This window comes from Pseudorca crassidens, chromosome 1 (genome assembly GCF_039906515.1).
Source record: "Pseudorca crassidens isolate mPseCra1 chromosome 1, mPseCra1.hap1, whole genome shotgun sequence".
Taxonomy (NCBI): Eukaryota; Metazoa; Chordata; class Mammalia; order Artiodactyla; family Delphinidae; genus Pseudorca; species Pseudorca crassidens.
The window spans coordinates 84,103,988-84,129,233 of NC_090296.1; the positions used below are offsets into that span (position 1 = coordinate 84,103,988).

Consider the following 25,246-nt stretch of genomic DNA (forward strand, 5'->3'; position numbering starts at 1 on the left):
ATGCAGTGCTTCCAGGGCCTATGCCGCCCTCCTTCATGCTGGACATAAGGGTGAGGAGTCAGGCAGGGAGTCACCTCTGGTGGGATGAGCAAAGGCAGGAGCAGAATGAGGAAAGAGTTTGCTTTGGTTTCTGAGTTTTTGCAGTCCTCGTTCTTTTGCTTTTTTCCTCAGAGTCCTTAAACCTGGAGACCAAGTGACAGATAAAGAGACCCAATAAACTGCCTGAAATCTTAGAGAAAAATTCTTGAGTCTGTGTATTCTGTGCCGTCTCCTGAGGAGGGGATCCTTATACAGTCTCAGCAGAGTCTCTTTTAAAAGAGTTCAAGACCCCATAAAGAAATGATGGAAGAAAATGCTGAGCAGGTCACAGATACGCAGGCTGGTCCCATCCCAATGTACAGATGAGGACATCAAGAACCAGAGAGGTGAAGTCACTTCCCTGCCCCAAGTCAATCAGCCAGTTAGTGACAGAGTCAGCTTAAAAATCCAGTCTCCTTAACCCCAGTCAGGTGGGCTTCCCACTGCTTCACAGCAACTGGCTTTCTTTTAGGACCTAATGCTGAGGGCAGGGATCATGTGTTTCTTCCAAATCTGTGCGTGGACTTACGGTGGCGTCCTGGTGAGGGGCTCAGCCGAGGCCGTCAGCTCGTTCAGCGGACCTCGTTTGTCTTCTCTCACAGGCAGGGTTCGGCATTAGTTCAAACACTAGTGATGGATCTGCCTGCAGAGTACCACGGAGTCTTTAAATGGTAGCAAAGCTGCAGCCAGACAGGATACCGCTTACATCACTTACTCTCACCCTCCCTTCAGGGCAATTCCAATTCTCATTCCACGCGGAGCCTTCCCACATAGGAGGGCAAAAACTTCTCTAGGGAAGCAGGGGATTGAGGGCAGAATGGCTGGTTTCAGGGTCCAGTGGAGACTCATTTTCTGCAGGGGCTTGTTCTAAGACCTCCTGTAGGGCCAAAATCACAGGAAGTGAAAACTGCCCTTGAAAGTCCTGTCAGACACCCATGAAGTACAAGGTCACTTCTCAGGGAAACCCCAGACAGCCAGCTTTCCTTCAGGCTGGAAGAGAGTTCTCTTGCCTCAGTTGAACGGCCGAGGAAACCACTGACATTTAGGGCCAGACTGGACTAGAAAAACGTATCTTTGAGGGATAAGATGCTGGTGCGATAAGAGGTCAAGAAAGGGCTGTCATGCATATTCCCGTGTCCCACTCACACCAGGTACCACATGTTCACTGAGAGCAGGGCCAGAGACGGGTCTGCTGCACTACATCATACGTACATTTCTCTCTCTCTCTCCCCTCCCACCACTGCATCCCCCCCCCCCCCCCCCCCGCACCGGTCTCACTGAGCTTATATAGTGTAAATTGATTGGGTGCTCCAGGAATCTCCGCCTTAATACTAGCCTCTCAGCATGCTGCCACCTTGGGCTGCCACTTCTGAATTCCTGACCCACAGAAACTGTGAGATAATAAATGTCGGTGGTTTTAAGCGGCTACATTTTGGGATAATTTGTTATGCAGAATACAAATAAGGATACATGTTATGCAGAATACAATATAATGATACACATACAGAATACTCAGACAAGGGGGTAGCTGGAGAGGCAGGCTACGGAATGTGGAATGGATCCAGTAGGGCAAGTTTTCCAGTGGGAAGGGATGGGAGGGAGTCTGTCTTTTAGAAAGGTCCCCTGGCAGCAGAGAAGGCACTGTGGGTAGGACAAGGCTGGCAAAGAGACCAGGTAGGGGCTCTGCAGTTGTCCAGGGAAAGAAACAGTGTGGCAGAGATAGACAGAAGATAGGTGCAAGGCATATTTCTGGGTAAGAATGGTCAGAGCTGGGACTTCCCTGGCAGTCCAGTGGTTAGGACCCTGCGCTTCCATTGCAAGGGGCACGGGTTCAATCCCTGGTCAGGGAACTAAGATCCTGCAAGCCACGTGGCACAGCCAAAAAAAAAAAAGAGAGAAAGAATGGCCAGAGCTTATTGATCAGCTACCTCCAAATAATAATAATAAAAGTAATATTATTAATAACATTAAGAGCTAACATTTAGTTAAATACTAACATGTAACAAACACTATGCTAAGCCCCTTACACATATTCACACATTTAATGCTTACAACAACCTTATGAGGTGGGTACTAGCATCATCTCATTTTACACATGAGGAAACCGAGGCACAGAGAGACTGTGTGACCCGCCCTGTGCCGCTCAGCTGGCAAACAGCAGCGCCTGGGTTCAAACTTGGGCAGCTGTGCCTTTAACTCCTCACTGGACCTCCTCTGGAGGGATGAGAGAGAGAGAGAGAGAGGGAGAGAGAGAGAAGGGAGGGGGTGAGGTCTCAGGTTTCTAGCTGGGCAACTGAGTGCAGCCTCACCCAAAGTAGGCACAGATGACTTGAAAGAAAGTCGTTACTATCACAATCACCTAATTCCCTGCGAACCTCAGAGGAGCTGCTTCACAGGCTCAGCTACAGCCCTGCATGTGAAATGTAGAATAACATCCGGACGTGGCACCAGGCCCCACTTCTACCACACTCCAGTAAAAATAAACCTCTCTGTCCAAATATAGAGTGCTTAGAAGTGCCATGTTTTACAGGAGAAGAGGCAGTTATTTGGCATTAAAAACAGACAAGTTTTGGCTTCCCCGCAGATCTCGGCAAGAGCACTGCAATTTCCAAATGGAAACCAAGATGGATGGGGTAAGCCCCCCTCTGACTGACTCAGCTATTTAAAAAGCCCAAAGAGAAAACTGCATCCCTTTCCTGGGCCTCAGTTTTCTCATCCATAAAATGAAGAGGTCAGACAAGACAACTGACATCACTTCAAGCTCCCACTCTCTACAAGGCTAGGAACCAGAGCGGAAGGCTGGTCCTCAGAGAGCCGACAGCTTCCTAAGTATGGGGGCCCAGCATTGGCACAGCGAGCTGGCCCTCCAGTTCACAGCTTACTGCCGATAGGACCAGGAGTGGTTTTCCCCAAGGATTTTTAGAACTCTGTCAAGCACTTTAAATGACCCCTTTGAATCAGACAACATTGCTAGTCCGCAAAGAAAGACAAGCCAGGAAGTCCCCCTACAACTTGCCTACCTCATGAGATGCTACCTCGACAAAAGGAAAGCGAAGCCCAGCTTGACAGGGGTGGGGGGCTGTGCAGAGGGGCTGCCAGTTGCTCAGGGCTGGCCCTGGGCAGGTCCTTTGTACACACTCGCTTTAATCCTGCAAGGCAGGCACAGCTGTAATTTACACATGGTAGAACTGAAGGCTCAGAGAGGTTAAACAACTTGCCTATGATCATTCAGCTGGTGGAGGCTGGAACCGGATCCAAATCCAGGTCTGGTTCCAAAGCCCATGTTTTTCCACTTCATGGGGCCTCTGCTGTGCCGCTTACTGTGTGGTCAGAATGGCTCTTTACAACCCCAAGAGGGGAAAGGAAGTCCTGACAAAAGCCGGGGGTCCCGGACGGTAACTCAGGAGGGCAGCTGAGAAGCAAGTTGGGAGTCTCTAATCCACCAACAGATCCCCTTGTATTTTTACTACACCTTGAAAAAGACAAGCTTTGCTTTAAATGGTTTTATTAAAAACTGTACCAATTGATGGGGGAAAAGATACACACACATATATGCATGTGAAGAACACAAAGCCAAATATTCTGTACAGGTTTAAAAACAGTGAGTCCCCAACCCCTCTCTCTCTCCTTGTTTCTCTCCCAGAGGCAGAGTGCCTAGAACCCAGGACAGCTAACCTGGGAGGGACAAAATGCTACATTCTCACTGGGTCTCCCCCGACAGGCCCTGTGGACCCAGGGATGGGGCAGCCCACTGGGCAACGCTCACAGAGCAGGGAGAGGCACTGGCCTCCTGCGCACAGAGAGGGGCAGTGCGAACCGGAAGCCCGCAGGGCTCCGAACACCTTCCGCCCAAGAGGCTGGCGCATCTATGAAAGAGCGCGGCTTTCTCTGCAGTTCCCTCAAGGCTCGAAGTCCCCACCAGCCTTGAGGAGCCCACTGGCCCACACTGTCCCCAGGAGGCTTCACAGCCTGATGGGTTAAGGAGTCTGGCCGGGGTGGTCTGTCACCAAGGAGTCCCCACCTACACACAGAGGGACCCCGCAGGTTCCTCCGGCCTGGGCTGCAGCACTGATGTGCAGAAGCCTGCAGAGCTGAAGGGCCTGCTTCTGCGGGCTCTCACCTGCCCTAACCCCACCGCATCAGGTCCCTCAAACGAGACAAGCCAGCAAGCTCTCCACATGCTCCTTGCTGACCAGGACAGTCACAGTGGCTCCCCAGCCCCTAGTGGAGGCCCTGGCTTGATCATCCCAAATCACCCCCTCCCTGCCACGCCCAGGCCGGACCCATCCTTGGATGGGGCTGGGCCACTGGGGGCAGAGAGACGAGTCAGCTGGGCCCCTCTGAGTGCTCGGAACGTGCCTGCCACATAGTTCCCGACACAGACCCCCTCCCCTAGGGGTTTGTGGAGGGCACCGGGAGGTGGTCTTTTTCTGCCTCGGACTGAGGAAGAAAAGGCCACGGGGGCAGCTCTCCAGCAGCCCAGACTTTGAAGTGGGCAGAGAGGCCCGGCTGAGTCCTCCAACTCTCTGGGGGAGTCAGACGGGGGGCCTGAGGGGGTTCTCTCCCCAGTTCTGTCTACCGGCTTCCAGAATCCCCTACTCTGGGCTTCTGAATCAGAAGGGCTGTTTTGACCCTGAATATCAGGCTTCCCCTCCTCCAGGGCATCCCTACCGGGGAGGGAGGTTTCCAGTCCCTCTCCCACCCCCACCATCAGCAAACCACAAAAGCTCCACAAGTCTTCTGTTGGTTACAGGTCAGGAGCCAGGTCAGACTGTCCCTCCCTCTGAATCTGATTCTCCACTCCCTAACTAGAGACAGCCAAGCTCCTGGGGGACGGGGAGAGGGAGCCCAGGGGGAGGGACATGTGTCCTGAGGTTGGACTTGAGGAATGTTCAGACCAACTCACCAGGCAGAGGGGGAAGGGGCCAGTCTAGACCACTAGGCCAATTAAAAACAGCCAGCCAGGAGGAACCTCTCTTCCTCTTGGGGCTATTCTACCTCCTGGGTTCTGGGGGGAGGGGAAGGAGAGGCGTTGTACATCTTGCCCTGGCTTGCTTAGGATAGTGAGTTAGTTCCTGGCTTCACAGAAGATGGAGACAGTGCAGTCAGATGACCCTCCACCCGGCCCCAGGCGCGACGTTCAGCTGAGCTTCTCAAACTCTGGGCTCAGTTCTCAGGACAGGCCACAGGACATCCCCCCCAGGCCCGGCAAGGTCTCTGAAGCTGATGGCTTTGCCTCGGCACCAAGGCCTGGACCATTTATTTGCTCTCTCACTCAGCTCACGTGGAAAGTCTGCGGAGAGTAGATGAAAGTGGCTGGTAGAAATAATCCTGGTTTTCTTGTGTGTGCCACTCAGAGATACACCAGCAGCCTGCCCATCACAGCCTTGGTCCAGGAGAGGGAAGAACAACACATGTCCTATGCGCGTCAAAAAATGGTGTGGAGGCACACAGGGAAGGCTGGATTTCACGATGGTCAGCGTGTCCCAGCGCCAGTCTTCATGCCTGTTCCCTGGGTTCCTTCTTGTGAGCAGGAACCTATCTTCTTAGCAGACAAACCATGGTACACGCCCTGAGAATATAATTCTGTCCAAGAATAGGTAATACCTCCAGAACATGCAAGCAGAACAAAACCAAGGCTTATGCAGTTTGAAGTCCCTCTCCGAGCCACTGTAAGCCCATAGGGCACCTTTGTGCAAATTAGGAAAGGCACCCCTTCCTGTAAGCAGACACAGCCCTACACTAGGGCATACAGCTTAGTGAGCAGAGCACGGGCTGGATTCTAGCTTCCATTACCTTCCTCTGCAGGTGGCCTTGTGCAGTGAACAACCTGCCTGACCGTACATCAGGAAGATCAATGTGTCCTTCGACGGTAACAAAGACCTCCTCGCTGCAGAATTAGAGGAGCTTGGGCTCGTTCAGATTTGAGAGTCTACTCAGGACTCCTCCAATTTCCTTGGTAGCCCTGGGGTCTTCTCTGCCCAGGGAAGCCATCTTTTCCTTGGGCCTTGCTTCACCGTTAGCACCAATGTTAACTTTTCTCACATATGCAAAAATGATAATTTAATTTCTAGGTTAACAGATTCCCTGTGTCTTTTCAGATTCCCTGTGTCTGCTCTCAGAGCTGCCAGACTGGCTGCTTTAAATTCTCTCCATTAGTGCCACAGCAGGGAGAGAAGGGAAGAAGTTCAGAGGCATCTGTGATCCTGCTGAGTTCCAGAGCAGGCCTTTCTGGCCTGGCTGGAAGCTGAAGGAAGACAGGAAGTGTGTACCCAGCTTTGACAGTTCTGCACTCTAATCACTGTCTGTTACTCTAAAAGACACATTTCAGCTGACAAAGCCGCTGTGCTGGCTTCTTCCTGTATCCCACTAGGTGTGAGAAAGGAATGGGGATAAAAGGGAGGAGGTATGTGGTTTCCAAGGAAACCAAGGGGTCTGGGTTCCTCAAGGCTGACTCTTAGAGGTGGGATGGCCGCCTCGTTTCCCAGAGCCACCGCAATGCAATCCTGTCCCTTCCGGTGCTAGAGCGCTGCTATGGGGGGTGGGACGCCGTCTGTTGGCCGGGTCTTTCAAAACAAGAGCTGACTAAGGCACAAGCTGCTGGCTACAGCACACTGACTGGCTACTTGGCTCATCCATGGTTGACACCCAGACAGTCCCAGGCAGCCAGAGGGGGCAGTGGTTCTGCACCTCAGGACCAATCCTGGGGCTTCCGAGTAGGACCAAGTCAGACATGAGGCCTACCCAGAAGTTTGGTTCATTTTTGCGGCACATTTGAGGGGTCCATGGAGAAACCCAACCCTCCCTGAGGTCTGCTGGAGATGACAGGGGCTGGGCGAGAATCCCTGAGCCCTTGGGGTGGGCAGTGGCTGGGCCCAAGGAGAACCCAGACGCGGAGCTGGCTGACCGACCAAGCGAAGTTGCCACACGCAGCTGGAAAGGCCCCGTCTGAGGCCCTGGTGGGTTAAAGCAGTGTGACCCATCGGATCTGGGCCCCATCCACAGTGGAAGGCTGATGGGTTTGGTGGAACCAGGAGTCTAATCCAGTCTCCTATTTCTTAAATAAGTTCCTGTGGGAAAACTACAGTCCACTCGCCGGAGCACATCACTACCCAGTTGTCTTCAACCACTGACGACCGAAGGATCTACTTGTCCGAGCCCTTGGGAGGTCCCACATCACAGACACACCAGCCTCTACTTCAACAGTGTTTGACAAAGGGCCCCATTCCTGGTCGAGGCCCTGAACTGGGAAAGAGGTCCCGTTTGGGTATGTCTTATGTACACAGAGAGAAATTTTTAAAATAAAAACACAAAACAACAACAACTTCACAAGACACAGTGTCAGTCCTCGCCGATGTCCTTCCGTGGTGCCCCATGTGAAGAGGGCAGCCCAGCCTCACCTGGGACCCGCCCCATTCCTGTTCTCGTCTCCATTCAAAGCGAGGTTGTGCAGAAAGAGGAGGATCTGCCACCACACGCGATTTCGGTTCTGCTGGTGCTGAAAGGAAAACAAAACAAAACAGCGTAACTCCTAAACGCAGCCTTAGATGACTCCTTATCATTTCCAATCAAAGTTCAGATCCACACGTCTTGGGGCGGCACTTTAATGCCATCAGGACAGCAAACTGGGGGAGTTGGGGGAGGGACGAGAGAGTGGCGATGAGGGGGAGATAGTTGAGTTCTCCAAATACAATTGCAGTGTGAACATTAAAAAGAAAAGACCAGGCTCTTTATGCACGGTGCACAAGAGGATTAAACTTTTTCCCCTGCTTGCAGGATTTTCCAAAGTTTAGCCAAGTGCTGCTTTTAATCAGATTGGCTCCTGAGCCCCGCAAACCTCAGCTGCATGAACAACAAACTTTCTTCAGAAAGAAAGAGAAGAAGTGCCCCCCTCTCTCCCCCAGCTCCAAAGTAACACAGAAAACAAGGGGGAAAAGCGGGCGAGCCTCCATCTGCAAGTGATTTGACACTGTGAAGGTCAAAGGGTTAATCTTCCATTTAAACCACACTGCTGAGGCAGCAAAAATCTGATTTCATCCAGTGCAAACACGCACACACACAGACACACACACAGACACACACACACACTTGTGCGCCCGCCCTCTCTCCCTTCCCAGCATCTCCAGCTCCGTGCTGCCCTTTTTATAGCTGCTCTTGACAGTAAGCCATAAATAATCCCTCTTGGAGCGCTTTCCTACTGACTGGAGCCAATTAAACGTTAAGCAAGAACATACTTGAAAACAAAACAAAAACAAAGAATGCACACTACTCTCTGGAGGTTATCCCAGGTCCTACTGTCAGGCAGAGAAGCTGGGGGCAAAGGTCAGCGGTCAGTGGCTCACAGGATTGTGGCTGGTGCCCCGCCCACACAGGTACCATTTCCCAGGGGCCAGCAGAGGTCCGAAGGGCACTGAGGGGTGCTGGAAGAGGCGGTCTTTGTTCTCTCTTTATCTGCCAGGGCAGGAGGACTAGGCTGGGGCCCTCTCCACAGGGTTCTCAGTGGACAGGGGAATAAGAACCTAGTGTGCAAAAAAGGAACCAGCACAGAGGCTGGACTTGGATTGCCGCAGTGGCCCAGGCAGCAAGCACGCTTATGTGAAGTGTGTGTGTGTGTGTGTGTGTGTGTGTGTGTGTGTGTGTGTGTACGCGCGCGCGCGCGTAGGGGATCTGGAGCCCCTGCTGCCTTTAACTACAGCCCAGGCCCCCACCAGGCAGCTCCTAGTCAGAGAAGAAGAGGCTAGAGCAAGTCAGTGGCAGAGCTGGAAATTGAGCCCAGGGCTCCTGGATTCCCAGAGCTTTGCAGGGACATCTCGCCCTGGCCTCCCTGACCTGTCCCCAGGCAACTGTGCAGGAACCTCGCCGCCAGGTTCCCTGTCACCCTGCCTGAGGCCACAAAGAGAGGAGAGATGTCAACTGAGGGTGACCTCAGGGCCCTGTCAGGTATTCCCCCCATCCCATACCTGTAGCAATAGCATTCCTCTTTCCCCTGCAGAAGGGGAGACTGGAAAACAACCCAGAAAGTGGGAGGCACGGCTCCTGCTTGGAGGGGAAGGGAAATCGGGGTATGCCACAGCGGAGGCCTGGCAGACTGCGACTGGGGAGACGGATGGCTTCCTCATGTTTTGTAAACAAAGACAAGTAAAAAGAGGACACACACCCGGCTTAACAAAATCTGGTTAGGGTAAAGCAGCATGAAAATGGACTCAGCTGCAAACCTGAAGACTCAGGCCTGCCTGCAGCAGCTGGGCACAGCACTCCCTCCTTCTGCTTCCCCTCCCCAGCTGCTACCCAGGACAGGTGCAAAGGTCATAGGGTGGAATACGAGGAAAATCCAGGAAAAGACTGGTCTCTGGGGAGGCCGGTCTGCTGGAATTCCGAGGCTCCTCGGGTGCCTGTTTGAAAAGGCCAAGTAACAATAACAACCATGATGCTAACAGTAACTGTAAATTGAGCGTGTCAGGTTCTGTGTTTTACATCCTTGCTTCTCAAAATGTGGTCCACGGACCAGCAGCTTCAGCATCAGCTGGGAGCTTATTAGAAATGTAGACCTACTGAATCAGAATGCACATTTTAAACAAGATGCCCAGGTGACTTTAAGACACATTAGAGTATGAGAAGGACTGGTCTATACACATTAAACCCCTTTGGTCCTCTCAACAACCCTATGACGCAGGTATGTATTATCATGCCCATTTTACAGATGAGATCATTCAAAGAGTTAGGTAACTTGGCCACATAGCTAGTAAGTGGCAGGGACTGGGCTAAATCCAGACCACCTGGCCCTAGGGCAATGTCCTTACCCATTACTACTATGCTCCAAGCGCCACCATATACCTTTCTTTACACCCAAGCAGACCCTCCCACCTCCCCTTCTCTAAATCGTCTCAAAACAGCTCAAGGGCCAAGGAAGGGAAATCACAACTCGATCATTTGGGGCCTGGACCAATCCCATCCCTGTATGCTTCAGTTTCTCCCCACATTCCCCTCATGGAGGCCACCTGCTGCCTGGGTAACTTCCTGGGCCCTGAGGTCTCTGGGGATGAGGCAAGGAAGCATCCTTACTCCAATCATTGTGGGCGCTGGGGAACCTAGACGCAGTTGTGGGCCAGACAGTGCTGTCAGACTGGAAGGCTGAGGTCTTGCTGGGAGACACAGACAGGCCTAGGTGCACACAGGCCCAGCCTCAGGAAGGACCTAGGTTCTGTGCCTCTGCCTGGGATAGGCCTCTGGGCTCCTGAATCATCCAGGAAGGCACTCTGGGCAGTGGGTGGCTCCCCGGGCCAGGAATCAGAGGACCTGGTAGGCTGGGGTCTCCCACCAGCCTGACTCTCCTTATAGGTGAAGTGCAGGTGTGGTATTAGACCAGTGGTTCCCACACCCGACTGCATCACAGAATCTACTGAGGTGCTATTGCAAATACAGAGTCCCCAGGTCCCACCCAGACCAACTGGGGCAGAATCTTCAGGGAAGGGGCCCAGGAACTTGTGTATTGAACATGCTCCCTGAGTGACAGTTTTTAAAAATCAGAAGTAGCATGTATTGTCTATTTTAGTCATAAAAGTAATGTAGAAAAATTGGAAAATACAAGAAATTAGAGAGGAGAAAATAAAATCACTCATGATCCTATAGCCTAGAAGAAAACATTTCATGATTTGGTATTTTCTTTAGTCTCTTTCCCTCCCTCCCACCAAAGTAATGACTTGGCCAACCCGGAGGGAGATCCTGCCCAGGTGCTTCTGAGGCAGCCAGGCCACAGACAGGCATCTGGAAACCACGGAGGCGCTTTCCAGCCCTAAGGTTTGGTGATTCGGAGTTTGTCATCCACAGTTACCTTGAGGACTGTAACTCAGAGCTCCAACAACTGAATCCGGTCATCCTGGCGGAGGGTCTGGGTGGGCCTGGAGAACAGGCTGCCTAGTACAGGGTCAAGCTGGCTGCCTTGGCAGCCGTGCGACCAGCAAGAACAGGGCCTGGGAAACCACCTCTGCCCCAGCGACCCTTTCTGTGAGCACAAGCAATGCCACACATACCCCAGTCAGCCTTCTCCTGCCACAGGGCAGCCCCCAGAAGGTCCTTTTTGGAAAGGAAACCAAATTGCCACATAGCAAGAGAATCAAAGAATGCCTTGATTTTTGAGGATCAACAATAAAATATTTTTAAAAAAATTAAACAAAAGTGCCTGACTGGAAAGGAAAGAAAAAGGTCTTGAAGGGAGGCCAGGGAGAGAAACAGTTAAGAAGAAAGGAAATCAACATTCACCGAACAGAACGAGGTACACAAAGACACCGAAACACCAGAGCACATGGATCCTTCCAGGAGAGGGTGTGGGGGAGCAGGGGAGAAGGAAGGGGGAGCCAGGAACAGGTACGCTTGGCCTCTGACTCTCAGGCACCTGGCACAGTACCCAGTGCATAGACTGAGATCAGTGGGTACGAACCCCTGGCGCAAGGCTCAGCTCTCCCAGGCTGGCTTGGGACCCCTCAAAGTTTGGGAACCTGCAAAGAATGGGGGTTCCCACAATGCATAGCCAGGGTAACCTCAGGGGTAGGAGACTGGGGTTCAGGAGATAGGAAGCTGATGGGAATTTAAGCTTACACCAGAGCTCTCAAATTCAGAGCCGAGACAGTAGGACCAAGACGTGGAAGGAAAGAATAGAGGTGAACGCCCCAAGGGAAGGGGCCCTAACGTGGTGGATAAAAAATATTCTCTTCAGTTAGGAGAGCACGACCAGGCATGAGAGATCTAGGGTTCTTCCTTCAGTCCCACTTTCCTTCTGTGGTCAGGGGATGGAGGCAGTCAGTTGACAAGTGTCTGAGTCACTCCCCCTGTGCACAAGGCACTGTAACTGAACACCCGATCATTCGTCCTGGATAACAGGGAACACGTAGGGCACATAGTAGGTATTCAACAAGCACGCTGGACTGACTATAGAAAAGTCAGCCTTGCAAGATAACCCACTTGTCTGAAGCCAGGAACAACTGATGTCTGGCCAGGTCTAAAGATGTACTTGATGTGATAGGATCAGCCTCTTGCCTAGAGAGGCCCAACTAGTAAAAGGCTTTTTTTTTTTTTTTTAAAGAGCTGGCTGTGGTGTCTGACAAGGTTGGATTACACAAATCAAACTCTGTTTCATCCCACATGGCCTCTGCCCTAAGCACAAAGAGTGTTCCCTGCCCTCCCCAGATAAGAATCTCCCTCTGTCTCTCCCCCTTCGGACCCAATTCACACCCTCTGGGGACTCTGTGTGTCACCAGTGTACCAGATGCTCCAGCAAGAGCTAATTCACCCCCAAAGAATTCGAGGAAGGAGCAAAGGTACACTGTAGCCCTGATTTAAAAGAAACTAACACACAAAATGCAAATTTACCAAACAGATAGCAATTTATATCGTCGCATACTTAAAATGCTTTCCTATTGTCTCTTTTGCTCCTCGCAAAGGTCTGGGACATAGGAAAGGCAGGTATTATTTTCAATCCCATTTTACAGATGGGGAAGCAAAGGTTCAGAAAAGTTACCCCAAGCAAGTTAGTTGGGAGAGGGTGATTCAAACCCCTGACTTCTGACTCTAGAGCTATGTTCTTTCACTAAAATATTACAGTGTGTTTATTCACATTATGAAAATGGTATTAACTGTTCAAAGAGAATCCCCACCTAACTGCTCCCCTAGTATATTTAAAGAAATTGTTTCCAGGGCTTCCCTGGTGGTGCAGTGGTTGAGAGTCCGCCTGCCGACGCAAGGGACACGGGTTCGTGCCCCGGTCCGGGAAGATCCCACATGCCGCGGAGCGGCTGGGCCCGTGAGCCATGGCCACTGTGCCTGCGCGTCCGGAGCCCGTGCTCCGCAACGGGAGAGGCCACAACAGTGAGAGGCCCGCGTACCGCAAAAAAAAAGAAAAAAAAAAGAAAGAAATTGTTTCCAGATCATTATTTAGTAAGGATACTGTGGACCAGAAAAAAAATAAACCTTTCAGAGGCAGAGCTAACTGAAGATCAAACAGAAATGAAGCTACAACTGGCCTGAAATGATAACTTCAGATCATTTTCTGAAACCATGCTCAGTTTCCTTAAAATGCAGAGTTGTATCTACCCTGCTTTACAGGGAGTTACACCCTCTGTAAAGTGCCGTTTTCCTACCTCACCTCTTCCCTTTCCCCCATCAACTCTAAACCCGCCACAGCGAGGCTGAAGGACAAAGCCTTGCTGTTGAGAACAGGAACACAGAGCTAAGGAAGACTTCAGCAAAACTCCACATAAAAGAAGTTGGGAAGATGTTTGTTTGATTCAGCAAACTTTTATCAGGTACCCAACTGAGCTAAGAGTTATGAGGCACAAAAACGAGCAAGCTGTAAGGCTTGTCCTCGATTATTTTACAGTCTGAAGGGGGGAAAAGCAAGAATGCAGATCTCAGTTTTACAGGAGGCAGAGCCAGCGTCGGGCAGCCAGTGGGAGCTCCATCAGATTCTCACCTTCCGGGCTGCGTTTGCTGAGGAGCAGGGGTGCGTAATGGGGAGACCATTGTTTTAGGATCAATCAGATGTGCATGGCTCCCAGCTCAGCCACTTACCGTGTAACATGGGCATATTATCCCACTTCTCTGAGCCCCGGCTTCCAATAAAATGGGGATAATGGGGTCTCGAAGTACAAGGTTGCTGTGATGATTAAATGAGAAAAGTATATGTAAAGCATCGAGGCGGTGGCTGCCCTAGGCAGCTCCCCACTCCCTGGTGAGGACAAGGGAAACCTGGGCCCGACTGCACTTTGCTGAGCAGTTCCCTCAACACCCTCAGCTCAAAGCACCCGCCCCAGGAGCGCTATCTTCTAGGCAGGCTCATGAAGTCCTGAGGAAATCCCTGACTTTGCACTGTGAGATGGGCCATGGCAGCCAGAGGCAGCCGGGCTCAGAATTCCAGGCTGCCAAGCTGGGCAAGGGATTCTGAGACCCACGGGGCAGTCCCTTGGGCCCCGTTGGCCCACTGTCCCAGACTGCTTTTGACCTAGACACCTGAGGAATGAGCAACGTGGCAACACAGAAAAGGAAAAATAATCCTCCTTGACAAGAGCTTCCTCAGCCCAGCCAGAAGCGCTAACAGGAGGTTGAAGCCACCAGCTGCCACCACAGAAACACCAATCACTTCTCCCAGGAAGAAAGGGCAGCCTGGGGCTCGCTGAGGCGAAGACAGGAGGGCTTCCTCTAACATAGGTGGAAGCCACCGGCTTCAGCCACTGGAGGTGCGGGGATAGAGTTGTGTTTGCCACCCATATCCCCAGAGCCATGGGCTGCACCTCCATGGCCTGGAGGTGGGAAGGACTGAGGCCCTTACCCAGCTTCCCCCAGGTGGGTCTGTCTCCCCCAGTCTGAGAACAGCCCCATCAAACTAATGGGCAACTTCTTAAGAACTCAGGGGGGAAGAGGGGTATGTGTGCTCTGGTCAAAAGTGAGGAAGAGGGCTTCCCTGGTGGCGCAGTGGTTGAGAGTCCGCCTGCCGATGCAGGGGACACGGGTTCGAGCCCCGGTCCGGGAGGATCCCACATGCCGCGGAGCGGCTGGGCCCGTGAGCCATGGCCGCTGGGCCTGCGCGACCGGAGCCCGTGCTCCGCAATGGGAGAGGCCACAACAGTGAGAGGCCCGTGTACGGCAAAAAAAAAAAAAAAGTGAGGGAGAGGGGACTGAGGAGGGGGCTGGTCTGTTGTGGGTCTACAGGACGTTGGAGAAGGATCCCCCCACGGCTCCAACTCCCAACTTGGGGCCTTTGCAGCTGGCTGTTCTCGTCCCACCCAGGACCAGTCCCTGGACAGGACAAGCAAGCTGAGCACAGAAGGCCGGACACTTCTCCTCACCGCGCACACCGGCTCTTCTTGTACTGGTCATGGAACATGCCCTCTTGGTTGCCAGACTTGGATTAAAAGGCAAACAAGATGTTTTTCTTTATCCCTCTTTTCTAGAACCTCCCCTAAAGTCCTCCCTCCCATCACCACCCCCTCCAAGAAAAAAAAAAAAAAAAACCAAAGCCAACCCCATCCCCATGGCTTGCCTTGGTGGGGAGGGAATGAACTGTCCGGAACTACAAGGCCCTTCTCCTGGAAGAGAGAGCAGTCAGGTGCAGGGTTGTGTGGAGAACTCAGCTCTACTCAGCCACGCTGATGACTCAGAAGCTAAATATAGTGAGCGATATAAACAGAGCCAGCCACAGAGCAAACACAGGGCCCCCAAGCCCTGGCCCTGGCTCTCACGCACAGCGCTCTCCACAGCCCCTCCCCAAGCCTCACTCTTCCCCAGGCAATGTCCCAGGGGGATCTTCCACTCCGGGGACAGAGGCTGGCTCCACAGGGACCCTTCTCACTCTAGGGAGAATCTCTGGGGCTCCCGCCCAGGGCTGTCCCATCTAGAGCCTGAGCAACTTTATTAGCTATAGTCTGAGCTCCAGAAAACCACTCACCAACAAGGAGAGCATCCCAAAGGGTCAGGAAGTAGTTAGGAGCTCCCTGAACAAAGGATTCAGGCTGCTGGCGGAGAGGCCACTAGTTAATAAACCATGTAAACACCACCTTGGGTACAACTTCCAAAAGAACTCCCAAAGAACAAAATCCTAAGATCATCTTTTAACCCATTTTCAAGTGTTAAACTGTCCACACATTAATAGTTATACATATTATAATTTCCAAAGGGCTTTCACATCAACTCTACAAGATGAGTATGAGAAATCGAGGCTCGGAGAAGTTAAATGACTTGCCTGTGAACACAGAACTCATAAGTGACAGAGCTGGGATTTGAACACTAATTTGTCTCTAAGTCCAGGATCCTTTCTGTGATCTTGCAACTAAAGATGGTTTCAACTGAGTGGCTGAAATTTTTCTCAGATGTCATTTTCCAGAAAGTCTAATTATTATTCAGGGAATTTCCAAATCTGATTGTTCTGAATGGAGCCACTCCTGGTCCAAGTGAAAAAGCCACTTCCAACATGAAGAATTCCAATAATCCTGTAGCTTTACTCACACAACTGTCTACAGTAGTCACTTTTTCCTTTTTTCTTTTTTTTTTAGGATTCTTGGCTTCTTAACATTGCCCGGAAACATCCCACAACTTTCAAGATGGCGCCATTGGGACAGGAGACTCTCCTAAGGGGATGGGACACCAGCTTCTGTCCCCTCTTCGGCTCATTGTGGAGGAGACCACGGCAGGTGGAATGGAGAGAAGCTGGGACTCACCTTCTGGCCAGAGCATCCCTTGAGCTCAGGGAGGAAGCAAACCTGTACTGCCATCTTCCCTGTAGAAGCTGGGCAAACAAGAAACACCAGGGCCCTCTCACAGAGCCAAGGTCAAGGTAGGCCACCGTCAGCAGACCACCAGAGGTCACCTGCTACGGCTGGGCAGCTCACAGAAGATCAAGGAGGAGAATCTTTCACTCCTGACCCAGGCAGAAGAAGTTGGGGGTGTGTGACCAGGTTTGGAAAGGCTTTTACCTCCATTCACTCTGCTTCAAAGTCTCTTGCTGCTTTGGAGACCCAAAGCGCTGACAGCAAGCACCTCACCGGCACTGATTTTCTGCTTCCAATTCCTTGCCCAGAGAAACCACCCTAAACAGGTGGCTGACCTGAACTTGGGTAGCCAGGCTAGAGCTCCATCCAGCAAGCTCCTTGAGAAACATGCTGGGAGGGCTAATGGCCCACAAAAACATGCACCATGTTGCCTCTAGAGTCATGCTGATGCACTCACTTTGCCATAAAGCCATCCTACAACACACTACCATTATCACACCCTTCCCTGTGCTCCACATCTCCCAGGGAGAAGGCTTCCTCTCATACAGAAAAAGAGTAACTGAGGTCCCTAACCAGGGACAAAAGGCAGGAGTTCACATTCCCTACAGGAGTCGGGAACCCACGGCCATGGTCTGGCCCTGGGACACCAATCCCAGACGTGAGGAGAGAGGAGATGGCCAGGCTCCTTCAACCTTCTTACTGCCTTTTGGGTTGTCTTTCTTGGTTATCTAAACTCAGCCCACAGTGATGGAGATTGACCACTATTCTCCTAGGAGAAATGTACAAGGCCAAGACCCACAAGTGAACAGCTTTGACGCTGATTTCTCTGGACGGGGTAGGTAGAAGGGAGCTCACGGAAGGCAGCTCTGCTCAGGGACCAGCTGGACAGGTGGGGTGGGAAATGCACTGTGAACTGACAAGAACAAATGTGGGGGACAATCAGGATTATAGAGAGAAAGAAGAAAACAAGCATTAAAGAATACCTACTGTGTGCCTGGAACTCTCGTAGGTATTTTCTCACTGAATCTTCACGATCAGATTCTCTGGCATTAGGTCTAATTTACAGAAGAGGAAACGGGCTCTGCCAGAGACTTCCCGGTGGCTAGTAGGTAGCAGAGCTGGCATTCAAACCTGGGCCTTCTGACTTTGTATCTGAAGCCTAGAGACTTAACCCTAAATTACTTCCATCCCAGTGCCTCAGTCTCCTTGTCTGCAAAGATGAGGGGAAGGAATAGGGAAAGAAGATGAAGGATAAGAATGTAAGAGTGACAACAGTATTGTGTAGATACGAAATATTTAGACATTAGTTTATATCGTAATCAAGTTCAGAAATGACTCATTTCTTAAAACTAGCTGCTAAAAGGTCCTACACGTGCCAGCTCTCCATCTGCCCATAGCCATTACCCCAGCCCTTCCCACAGGATGAGCTCCTAGGGAAGTGAGCAGGGACAGCAGGGAGGAGGGGGCTAAAAGCAAGAAGACTCCAGTGGACAAAAAGCCTGGCTCTTTGCAATGGAAAGTTTGGGGAAACCAGCTCTTGGCTAGAAAGGCCTCGTTGGCCAGCCTCCTGCCACTGCACGGTAGGAGTAGGTAGCTGGCAGGATGGTGAGGGGCCCAGGGAAGTCAGGAACCAGTAGGAGGTGAGGTGCAGAGCAGGGGAGACTCTCCTCCAGTTCTCCACTGCCTCTGCCCCTCCTCCTCCCCAGCTGGAAGGCTCTGGCTAAGAGGACAGCACCTTGTATGGAGTTGAACCAGGCCTTCAAAGAGACAGCCCTGGATGGGGGTCAATGATGGCAAGCAGCAAAGAACACGGTCAGACCTGGGATCAGGGCCAGTTTCTCCTGTGCGGAACTGAGTCAGGAAGAAAGGGCCCTGGGCTGAGTTCTGGTCCTGTGCCAGGGCTCAGCTGGGCAAGGGAGGCCTCCCAGCCTGCTCCCAAGCCCACAGGGGCTCACCCGTGGATGGCTGAACATTCTGGAAAAGAACTGTTGAGAGAGATCAGGGCTATTGGGAACGCAGAAAACTGCCTCCCAGATAGTTCTCCAGATGAGCCTGGGAGACCCACAGTCACCGTGTCCTCTATCAGCTGCAGCCCCGGGACCGGAAGCTGCGAGCTCAGGCCAACCACAGGCCTACACAACCAGGGCAGAGTGAATGGACAGGAAGAAGGCCAAGAGGCAGAAATCAAGAATCAAGAGTGCATCCACACATGGACTGAAGGGGAAACTCTAAGGCAAGTTTCCACAGAAAAATCAAAGGAGCGAATAGGGGCTAGAGCTTGGAGCCAGAGGAGGTGGCTAGGCTGCCTTATTATCTAAGCATAGGGCCACCCTCCCTTCCTGAGGGCCTGGGAGAGCCACCAGGACCAGGTATAGCCCCAAGTTTCCCTAAGAACCCCTTGGCAGGGGCACTCACCATATCTAACCCCAGATGGCCTGTTCTCAGGAAATCCACAGTCAATTTCTCTTCCCCCTGGTGCTGGCCAAGTCAAACCTTCTATTACCAATAGCTGTCCTCTGGTCACCTGAGGTTCCCCATCTAACCTCAGGGTCTGCCCAATCATGGTGGATTATTTATTCTCTTGATTTCCTGATATACAGTCAGATATAGACTTACACATGCGCGCGCGCACACACACACGCACACACAGCTGACTGGGCCACGGACACTGTCCCACAGGTAGCGAATGTGTTCACTTCCAGGTGGTGTGGCTTCGCTTCAGCAGTGGTTGTACTAGCAGGGATCCAGCCTCAGGCTCCTCTCCCCACCTTGGCAGCCATCCAGAAAGTCAGCCCAGAGAGGAAGGGTTAAGTGCCCGGGGCGGCCCAGACAGCGGCTGCAGAGCAGGGCAGCCTCCAGCCCATGGCACGTAGGGCTCCTCCAGCACGAGCCCGCCAGCCGCCGCCTTTGTTGATGGGCTCTGCCGCATGCTCCACTGACACGCGATGCTCCGCCCTGGCGGGGCTGGTGCCAGGCTGCCGGCCGAGCGCCCGGCCCGGCCAAGCGCCCGGCCGCTGGTCTGGAGAGACTCTGAGGTACACACTCCAGAGTCCCAGGCCCCGGTTCCCAGGCAGAGACAATGAGAAGCGGCCTCCCCAGCTGGAAAGTGTCAGGTTACAACCGGTTCCACCACTTTCCCCAACTCAGGCCCATCCCCGGCCTTGGTTACCCACTTTACACTGCACCGCAGCCAGGCACCCCCCGACTGTCCAGTCTTCCTCAGCACCCTGAAAATCTTCCCCTTAGGTCTGTAAGGAACCATCTCCCACCCCTGGCCTCAAGAAGAGAGAGTCTGTCAATCAAGGCTGCAGAAAGCTATCCCATCCCCTGGGAGGGATCGTAGCATCTCCCTGGAGCCTGAGCTGAGAGTGGGCAGATAAACAACTTGTATCTCAGAGGTGAGGGCAAGAGTGCTCATCCAGTCAGGCCCATCCAGTCCACGAGAATCACAATAGCATGAGGCCAAAACTCTGGGACCTTATCCTTGGGGCCTGGCAGAGACAGAGCTGCTGAGGCAGGCCCCAGCCCCCCAGCCCCAGCAGACGCACCCCCCCCACCCCCCCACCCCCGCCGAAAGTCCCCCATGCCTACTTGCTGCATATGAAGCCGATGGAACTGGTCTGCAATGCGCTGAAGTTTTCGGGCAATCTGTACCTCTGCTCGATGTTGCCACTGCCCTTCAGCGGGCTGCTCACCAAGGGGCAAGCCTGCAGGGAAACCAGCAGGGAGGGGGAGCCGGTAGCCGGCATTGCCTGCAAAGACAGAGGGCCCACATCTCAGCATGTTTCACAGCTGCCCCATCCTCCCCATGCCTGCCACTCCTGGCCGAGACCTGGGGCCAAGGGTAGACCCTAGTGTGGGAAAGGAGAGGAACTTAGTCTGCCTTTAGCAGGGCACTCTGCCAGACGTGGACAGCCTGACTTGTTTGCCGCCCAAGAGTGTGAAAGCTGCTGTTGGAGAAGAGAAGGGAATGGTCCCAGCCTTGCCTTCAGTCCTCCATTCACCGGCAGTGCCATGGCAAAGGTAATAGGTGTGGGTGAGCTTGCCAACCTTCTGTCCTTATTTACCCAGCTACGCTTGACCACAGTTTATTATTTATTACCCTCATATAGTAGTAGCAGGCTGAAGCTCTTCTCTGGAAAAGCACTGGAGGCAGCTCTCCAGAGTTCCTGGGTTGAGCAAAGCAAGGGGACAGAGAACGAGAAAGGCAAAAAAGTATCTTCGCTTTTTAGTGCAGCAGAGGAAGGCTGGTCTCAGGCCTTGAAGCTCTGGGCAGTGGCACAAAAAAATACGGAGAGAGGACTCCTCTGAGGCACAGATTAGCCAAGTTCCTTTCTGGAGGCAGCCCCGGCCAGACCTCTAGACCTGCGCTCCTCACTTACCAAGAGCTGCCACTAGGGGCGCCCGCCGGCCTGCTCCCGTCTTTCCCTCTTCCCCGCCTGCCTTATCTATCTTCTCAGACTCCTGCCAGGACTACTTTGCCAGAATTGTCCTATAGGGCAGCTCCCCCTGGGAATAACTGCAGCGTCTCCTCAATCTGCTCCGTCAGACACAGCAAGATAGCCTCCAAACCTCGGCCCTCTCTCCAGAAGCTTTGTGCTAAATGAAGAAAACAGACTGAGTGTCTAACCCTGCCCTTTTGCCAGAGGAAGGCAGATTGCTCATAAAACCAACCACTGAAGCCCACAAATGAAGGGGTCTTGTCTGATTGAGCCTTGGAAACAGCCCCTTTGGTGGCGCTGAGCCCAGGCAGGCCCAACCTCTTTCTCCAGTTCCCCTTCCAAGCACAGAAAGTCCCAAGTGACAGCTGGGGGCCACCTTCTGCCTTCAGGAACCTACCCTCCCAGAACAGGCTGGGTTTTTCCCTTCAGTGTTAACAGCGAGTCACAGATCCCCCAGCCTTCCCCACGCAGCGTTAGCCACTTTACAGAAGGTACATCACTATCACTACACAAAGGGCTGGGCCACACAACAGGCCACAGGATGTAAAGGCCGAGACCCAGGTACCCTTCTTCCAACCCAAGGAGACACCATGGACCCAAAGATCCTTCCAGAAAGGGACAAAAGAGCAGAAAGAATGGCAAGGCAATCTGCCCTGCTTGGGGCCTGAGGAGCACAGGTGAGGAGCAGTAACAAGCAGAGAAGCAGCAGGTGAGAGCTGAAGAATCGATAGCCCTTGCTGCTCAATTTGGGGAAGGAAATAGCAAAGCGCAGGTTTGGGGAGGGAAAGTCCCCTCTTTTCCCCCAGTCTCTAAGGGAGGAGTCCTGAGGCTAAGAGCACTCACCATAAAAGAGTCGCTGGGGTTCCTCAGTCACCCCACAAGGCAGCATGACACCCTGGCTTGGGGAGGCTGGACTGAGAGTCTGGGTAGCCTTGTCTTCCTGGCTGGTGGGTCGAAGCCCAGGGCCACAGCAGTGCGTGAGAGGGAAGAGCTGCAGACGGCTGAGGGGGCAGTCCAGCTGGCTCTGGGCAAACAGGTCAGCAGAGAGCAAGCTCCCAGGCTGGGTCCCCGGCTCCCCATCCTCTGGCTGGAACACATCATCCTCCAGCTCCTCCACACACTGGGGTGGCTCCATCTCCCCTGTTAGGGTGCAATGCAGGCATCCGGGAGGCTGCCCCCACCCAGGCTATACCTGGAAGGACTCCCCTCCCCTTCCTTCTCTCCTGCTCCCCCTTCTTACGTGGAGAAGTGGGGTCAGGTACTGACGCCAGACAACCCTAGAGCTAAAGCACTGCCAAGGGTGACACTGCCCCCTCATGTGGGCTGCCTCGCAGTTCTGAGACTCTCCACGCTTCCTCCCTGGGCCCACTCAGAACCACCTTCCCTCCCCTCGGCCTCTTCTTCTAACCCAGGCTGGTCACGGTCATGCAGTTTGACTGCTATCGACTCTGAGCCATAGAGGGGTATGATCAGCTGCTACAAGCACGCAGGTACCTGGAGAAATGTCAACAAGACTAGCCTCTATGAGTAGCTGTGGGAGGGCAGAGGGCGCTGTGACTGGCTGTACACACAGTGCTCACAACACACACACGCACACTCACTCACCGGCCTGAGGAGTAACCACAAAACTCTCATCTCACTCTGAGCTGAGCTCCGGGCTCAGCAGCAAAAAACAAAAGCCAGCAGTCCTAGGGTGGCCAGGTTCCCTCCAAACCTGCTAAGCCCTACCCAAGACCCTAGTCTCCACCCACTGCTTGCTCAACACAACAAACAGGCTGAACGATGTGGTAAGAGTGTGTCCTGGGAGAGAGAGCGGAGAAAAACCCAGGTTAGTCATTGCAGCTGCCTTCTCAGCAGAGTACAGCTGTCTGCCCACCACAGCTTAGCCTAGAGGGGAGGTCCAGCATCCAGCAAAGCGGCCAGCCTACCCCAGCTCAGTCTACTCACTAGTCTCCACAACTTCAAATCTTCCCCCACAGCCTACCACTCCTGCCAGCGCTGAACCTGAGATTCGTACAACCTGCCTCACAGAAGGAAGTGAAATTTAGCCCTCTGTCTGTGACCTCACTCGCCGCCTAAACTCCTCAGGTTGTTGACATGAGTTTCTTGCTGATAAAGAAGTTCCACTTGCTCCACCCGATGGCTCTTGGAAGTCTGAGCGTGGAGCCACGCAGCATCTTGAGCTCCCAAGCCAACCCCTTATACACACACCAGGAACCCCTTAGGGTCCCTGAGGCAGCCAGAAAAGCAACCACCTGAATGGTTAAGGATACAGAGAGACAGTGTTTGTCATTGCCAGAGTCAATTAGAGGTCCCCTGGGAATTCTGTCTCCCAGTCTCTCGCCTTTGAAGAACAAGCCAAATGGTCTGTGGGTTGGTAAAGTATTTAAGGAAGCTCAGTTAAATTCAGAAATCTTGGCTTTCTCAAATGCGAGCTCTCTCTGAAGTGCTTGCTTCAACCCTCTCTCCATCCCATCCTGTCCTTGAGCTATCTATGGTCCCTATCCTGCCCTCTTCCCTGGACAGCGAGGAGATGCCCGCTTGGATGGCAAAACAGGCACATGGTATTCTTTGGACAGTGTTTCCCAAAGGGGAGTGAGAGAACTACACTTTATCAGTACCAGGAAACAAGGTTTCCCGCTGAAAGGGCCAAGTGCTGTCCTGCCCGTCACCTGGCAGGGGCTCCCCTCCTGCCCTTCCACCTCCTCTCTGCAAGTTGGCAATCCCAACCTAAGATGGGGCCCTCCAAAGCCAATCACAGTCAGGAGTCATTGTCTTGGGTTTTCCTTTGAAGCCTATCACCTCCCCCACCCGCTCCCAGCAAAGCCCCAAATTCCACCCTTGCCTGGACTGGACAGTGGGGGAGGTGCAGCCAGAGGGTGTGGCTCTGCAAGCCTGAGGGGGACCCTTCCCACTATCCACAGGAACTGCAGGTGGCTCTTCTGCAGGTGGGAGCCTCTGGACAGGTGCTGGACAAGGTCAAGTGTAAACTGAGATACAGTAAAGAGACCTTCTTCTCCCCTTCCCCTGAGCTGAAGAGGTGGTGTGCAAACCGGCAGGAGAAGGGCACTTCCTAAGTGCACTACCAGGGAAGTCTTTATTCCTAGCAAGGAGATCTAAAGCCTGCTGGAGCCGTCCCAGCCCTTAAGGACTCTAACAGGGATGCTGAACTCAGACTCCTTCTCCTAGAAGAAGCAGTAGCTAGACATTCTGAACCTCGACGAGGGCTAAAATCTGGGAACGCACACATATACACACACACACACACACACTCTCTCTCTCTCACGCACTCACACAACACACAGCAGACCTGGGTGACTCCAGGAGAGAATCTCGGCCTCCGAGTCGTGATGCCAGGGCTCCGCGCCAGGGTCCAGCGTGATGAGCACTCGGGGGCTTGGCGCCCAAACTCAGTTGGGAAGGAGGGAAAAAGCCCGGCTGTTAAGGAGAGGAGCCTTCAGACTCCGCAGGGATGCAGGACGTCCCACAACTCCCTGCCCTACCCCAAAGTCAGATCCAGAGGCCGGGCCATTCTCGAGCGCCCAGGTCTGCTCAGCAGTGCACCGCAGGTTCCCCTGCCCACCTGGACCCAACTCCTTGGAGTCTCAAATGCTACTACCCCCACGTTCCTTCGTGGAGCAGCGCACTTAGATGTGGGTTTTGTACCCCGTTCCCATACCCCAGCGCCCCAGTCCATGGTCACTCTAGACGCCCGCAGCCCAACCCTTCCCGGGCCCCCACGCGCAGCGCGATCCTCTCCCCACTTCCCCAAGGAGGTGCGATCCAACACCGCCCGGCCCCCTGCCGCCCGGACGCTCACCGGGCTGCGGCGGAAGGCGGGAGGCGGGAGGCGCAGGCAGGGGCGGCGGCGGCGGCAGGCGGGCTGGCGCGGGTGGAGGCCACTCTGCACCGCGCGGTATTGTTTCCAAAATACGCCCGCTCGGGGCATCCCGCAAACAGCTGATGAGGCCCCGCCTCTGGCGCGTCACACCGACGGCTGGCCAATGGCGAGTGGAACCCCAAGTCCCGGGCTGGGCGGCTGCCAGGGACGGTCACGAATGTACGAACCTTCCCTTGGAAACACTGCAAGGGGCCGAGCCAAATTCCGACCTCCTGCAGAAACGCAATTGGAGCGCCGTCGCCCACGCAGGTTCGGTTCCTAAAGCCGTCTCGGGAAGCACTCGAGAGCCCTTGAGTCCTCCCTATTAGGAGGGAGACAGGGGGCGCCAAAGTGACTTTTGTCTTCTCTTTCAAGGGGCCGAATAATTTTGGCGCGTCCAGAAAGGGAGTGGAAGAGGAGGAAGCGGGGAGTGGCAAAGCATCCTCCTGGCTGCTGGGCAGGTCAGGAGAAAGCTCCAGCCCCAAAGCTGTAGGAAGGTTGAGAACACGTGTGTCTGACATTGTTATCGAGTAACATTCAGATCAAACACATCCAAAGGGACCCTCATGTCCTCTTCTTGACTGGGCGTG

General features: G+C 53.3%; 1 protein-coding gene across 1 annotated transcript; it reads right to left on the reverse strand.

Annotated features, from left to right (window-relative positions):
* Positions 1 to 3,566: 3,566 nt before the first annotated feature.
* On the reverse strand, positions 3,567 to 24,214 carry BMF (Bcl2 modifying factor). The gene is made up of 4 exons (XM_067742692.1): positions 24,087 to 24,214; positions 21,620 to 21,916; positions 19,926 to 20,086; positions 3,567 to 7,576 (listed from the first exon to the last, which is right to left on the reverse strand). Exons 2-4 carry the CDS (start codon positions 21,909 to 21,911, stop codon positions 7,475 to 7,477), a joined length of 555 nt encoding a protein of 184 aa, XP_067598793.1. The 5' UTR covers positions 21,912 to 21,916; positions 24,087 to 24,214; the 3' UTR covers positions 3,567 to 7,474.
* Positions 24,215 to 25,246: the final 1,032 nt, after the last annotated feature.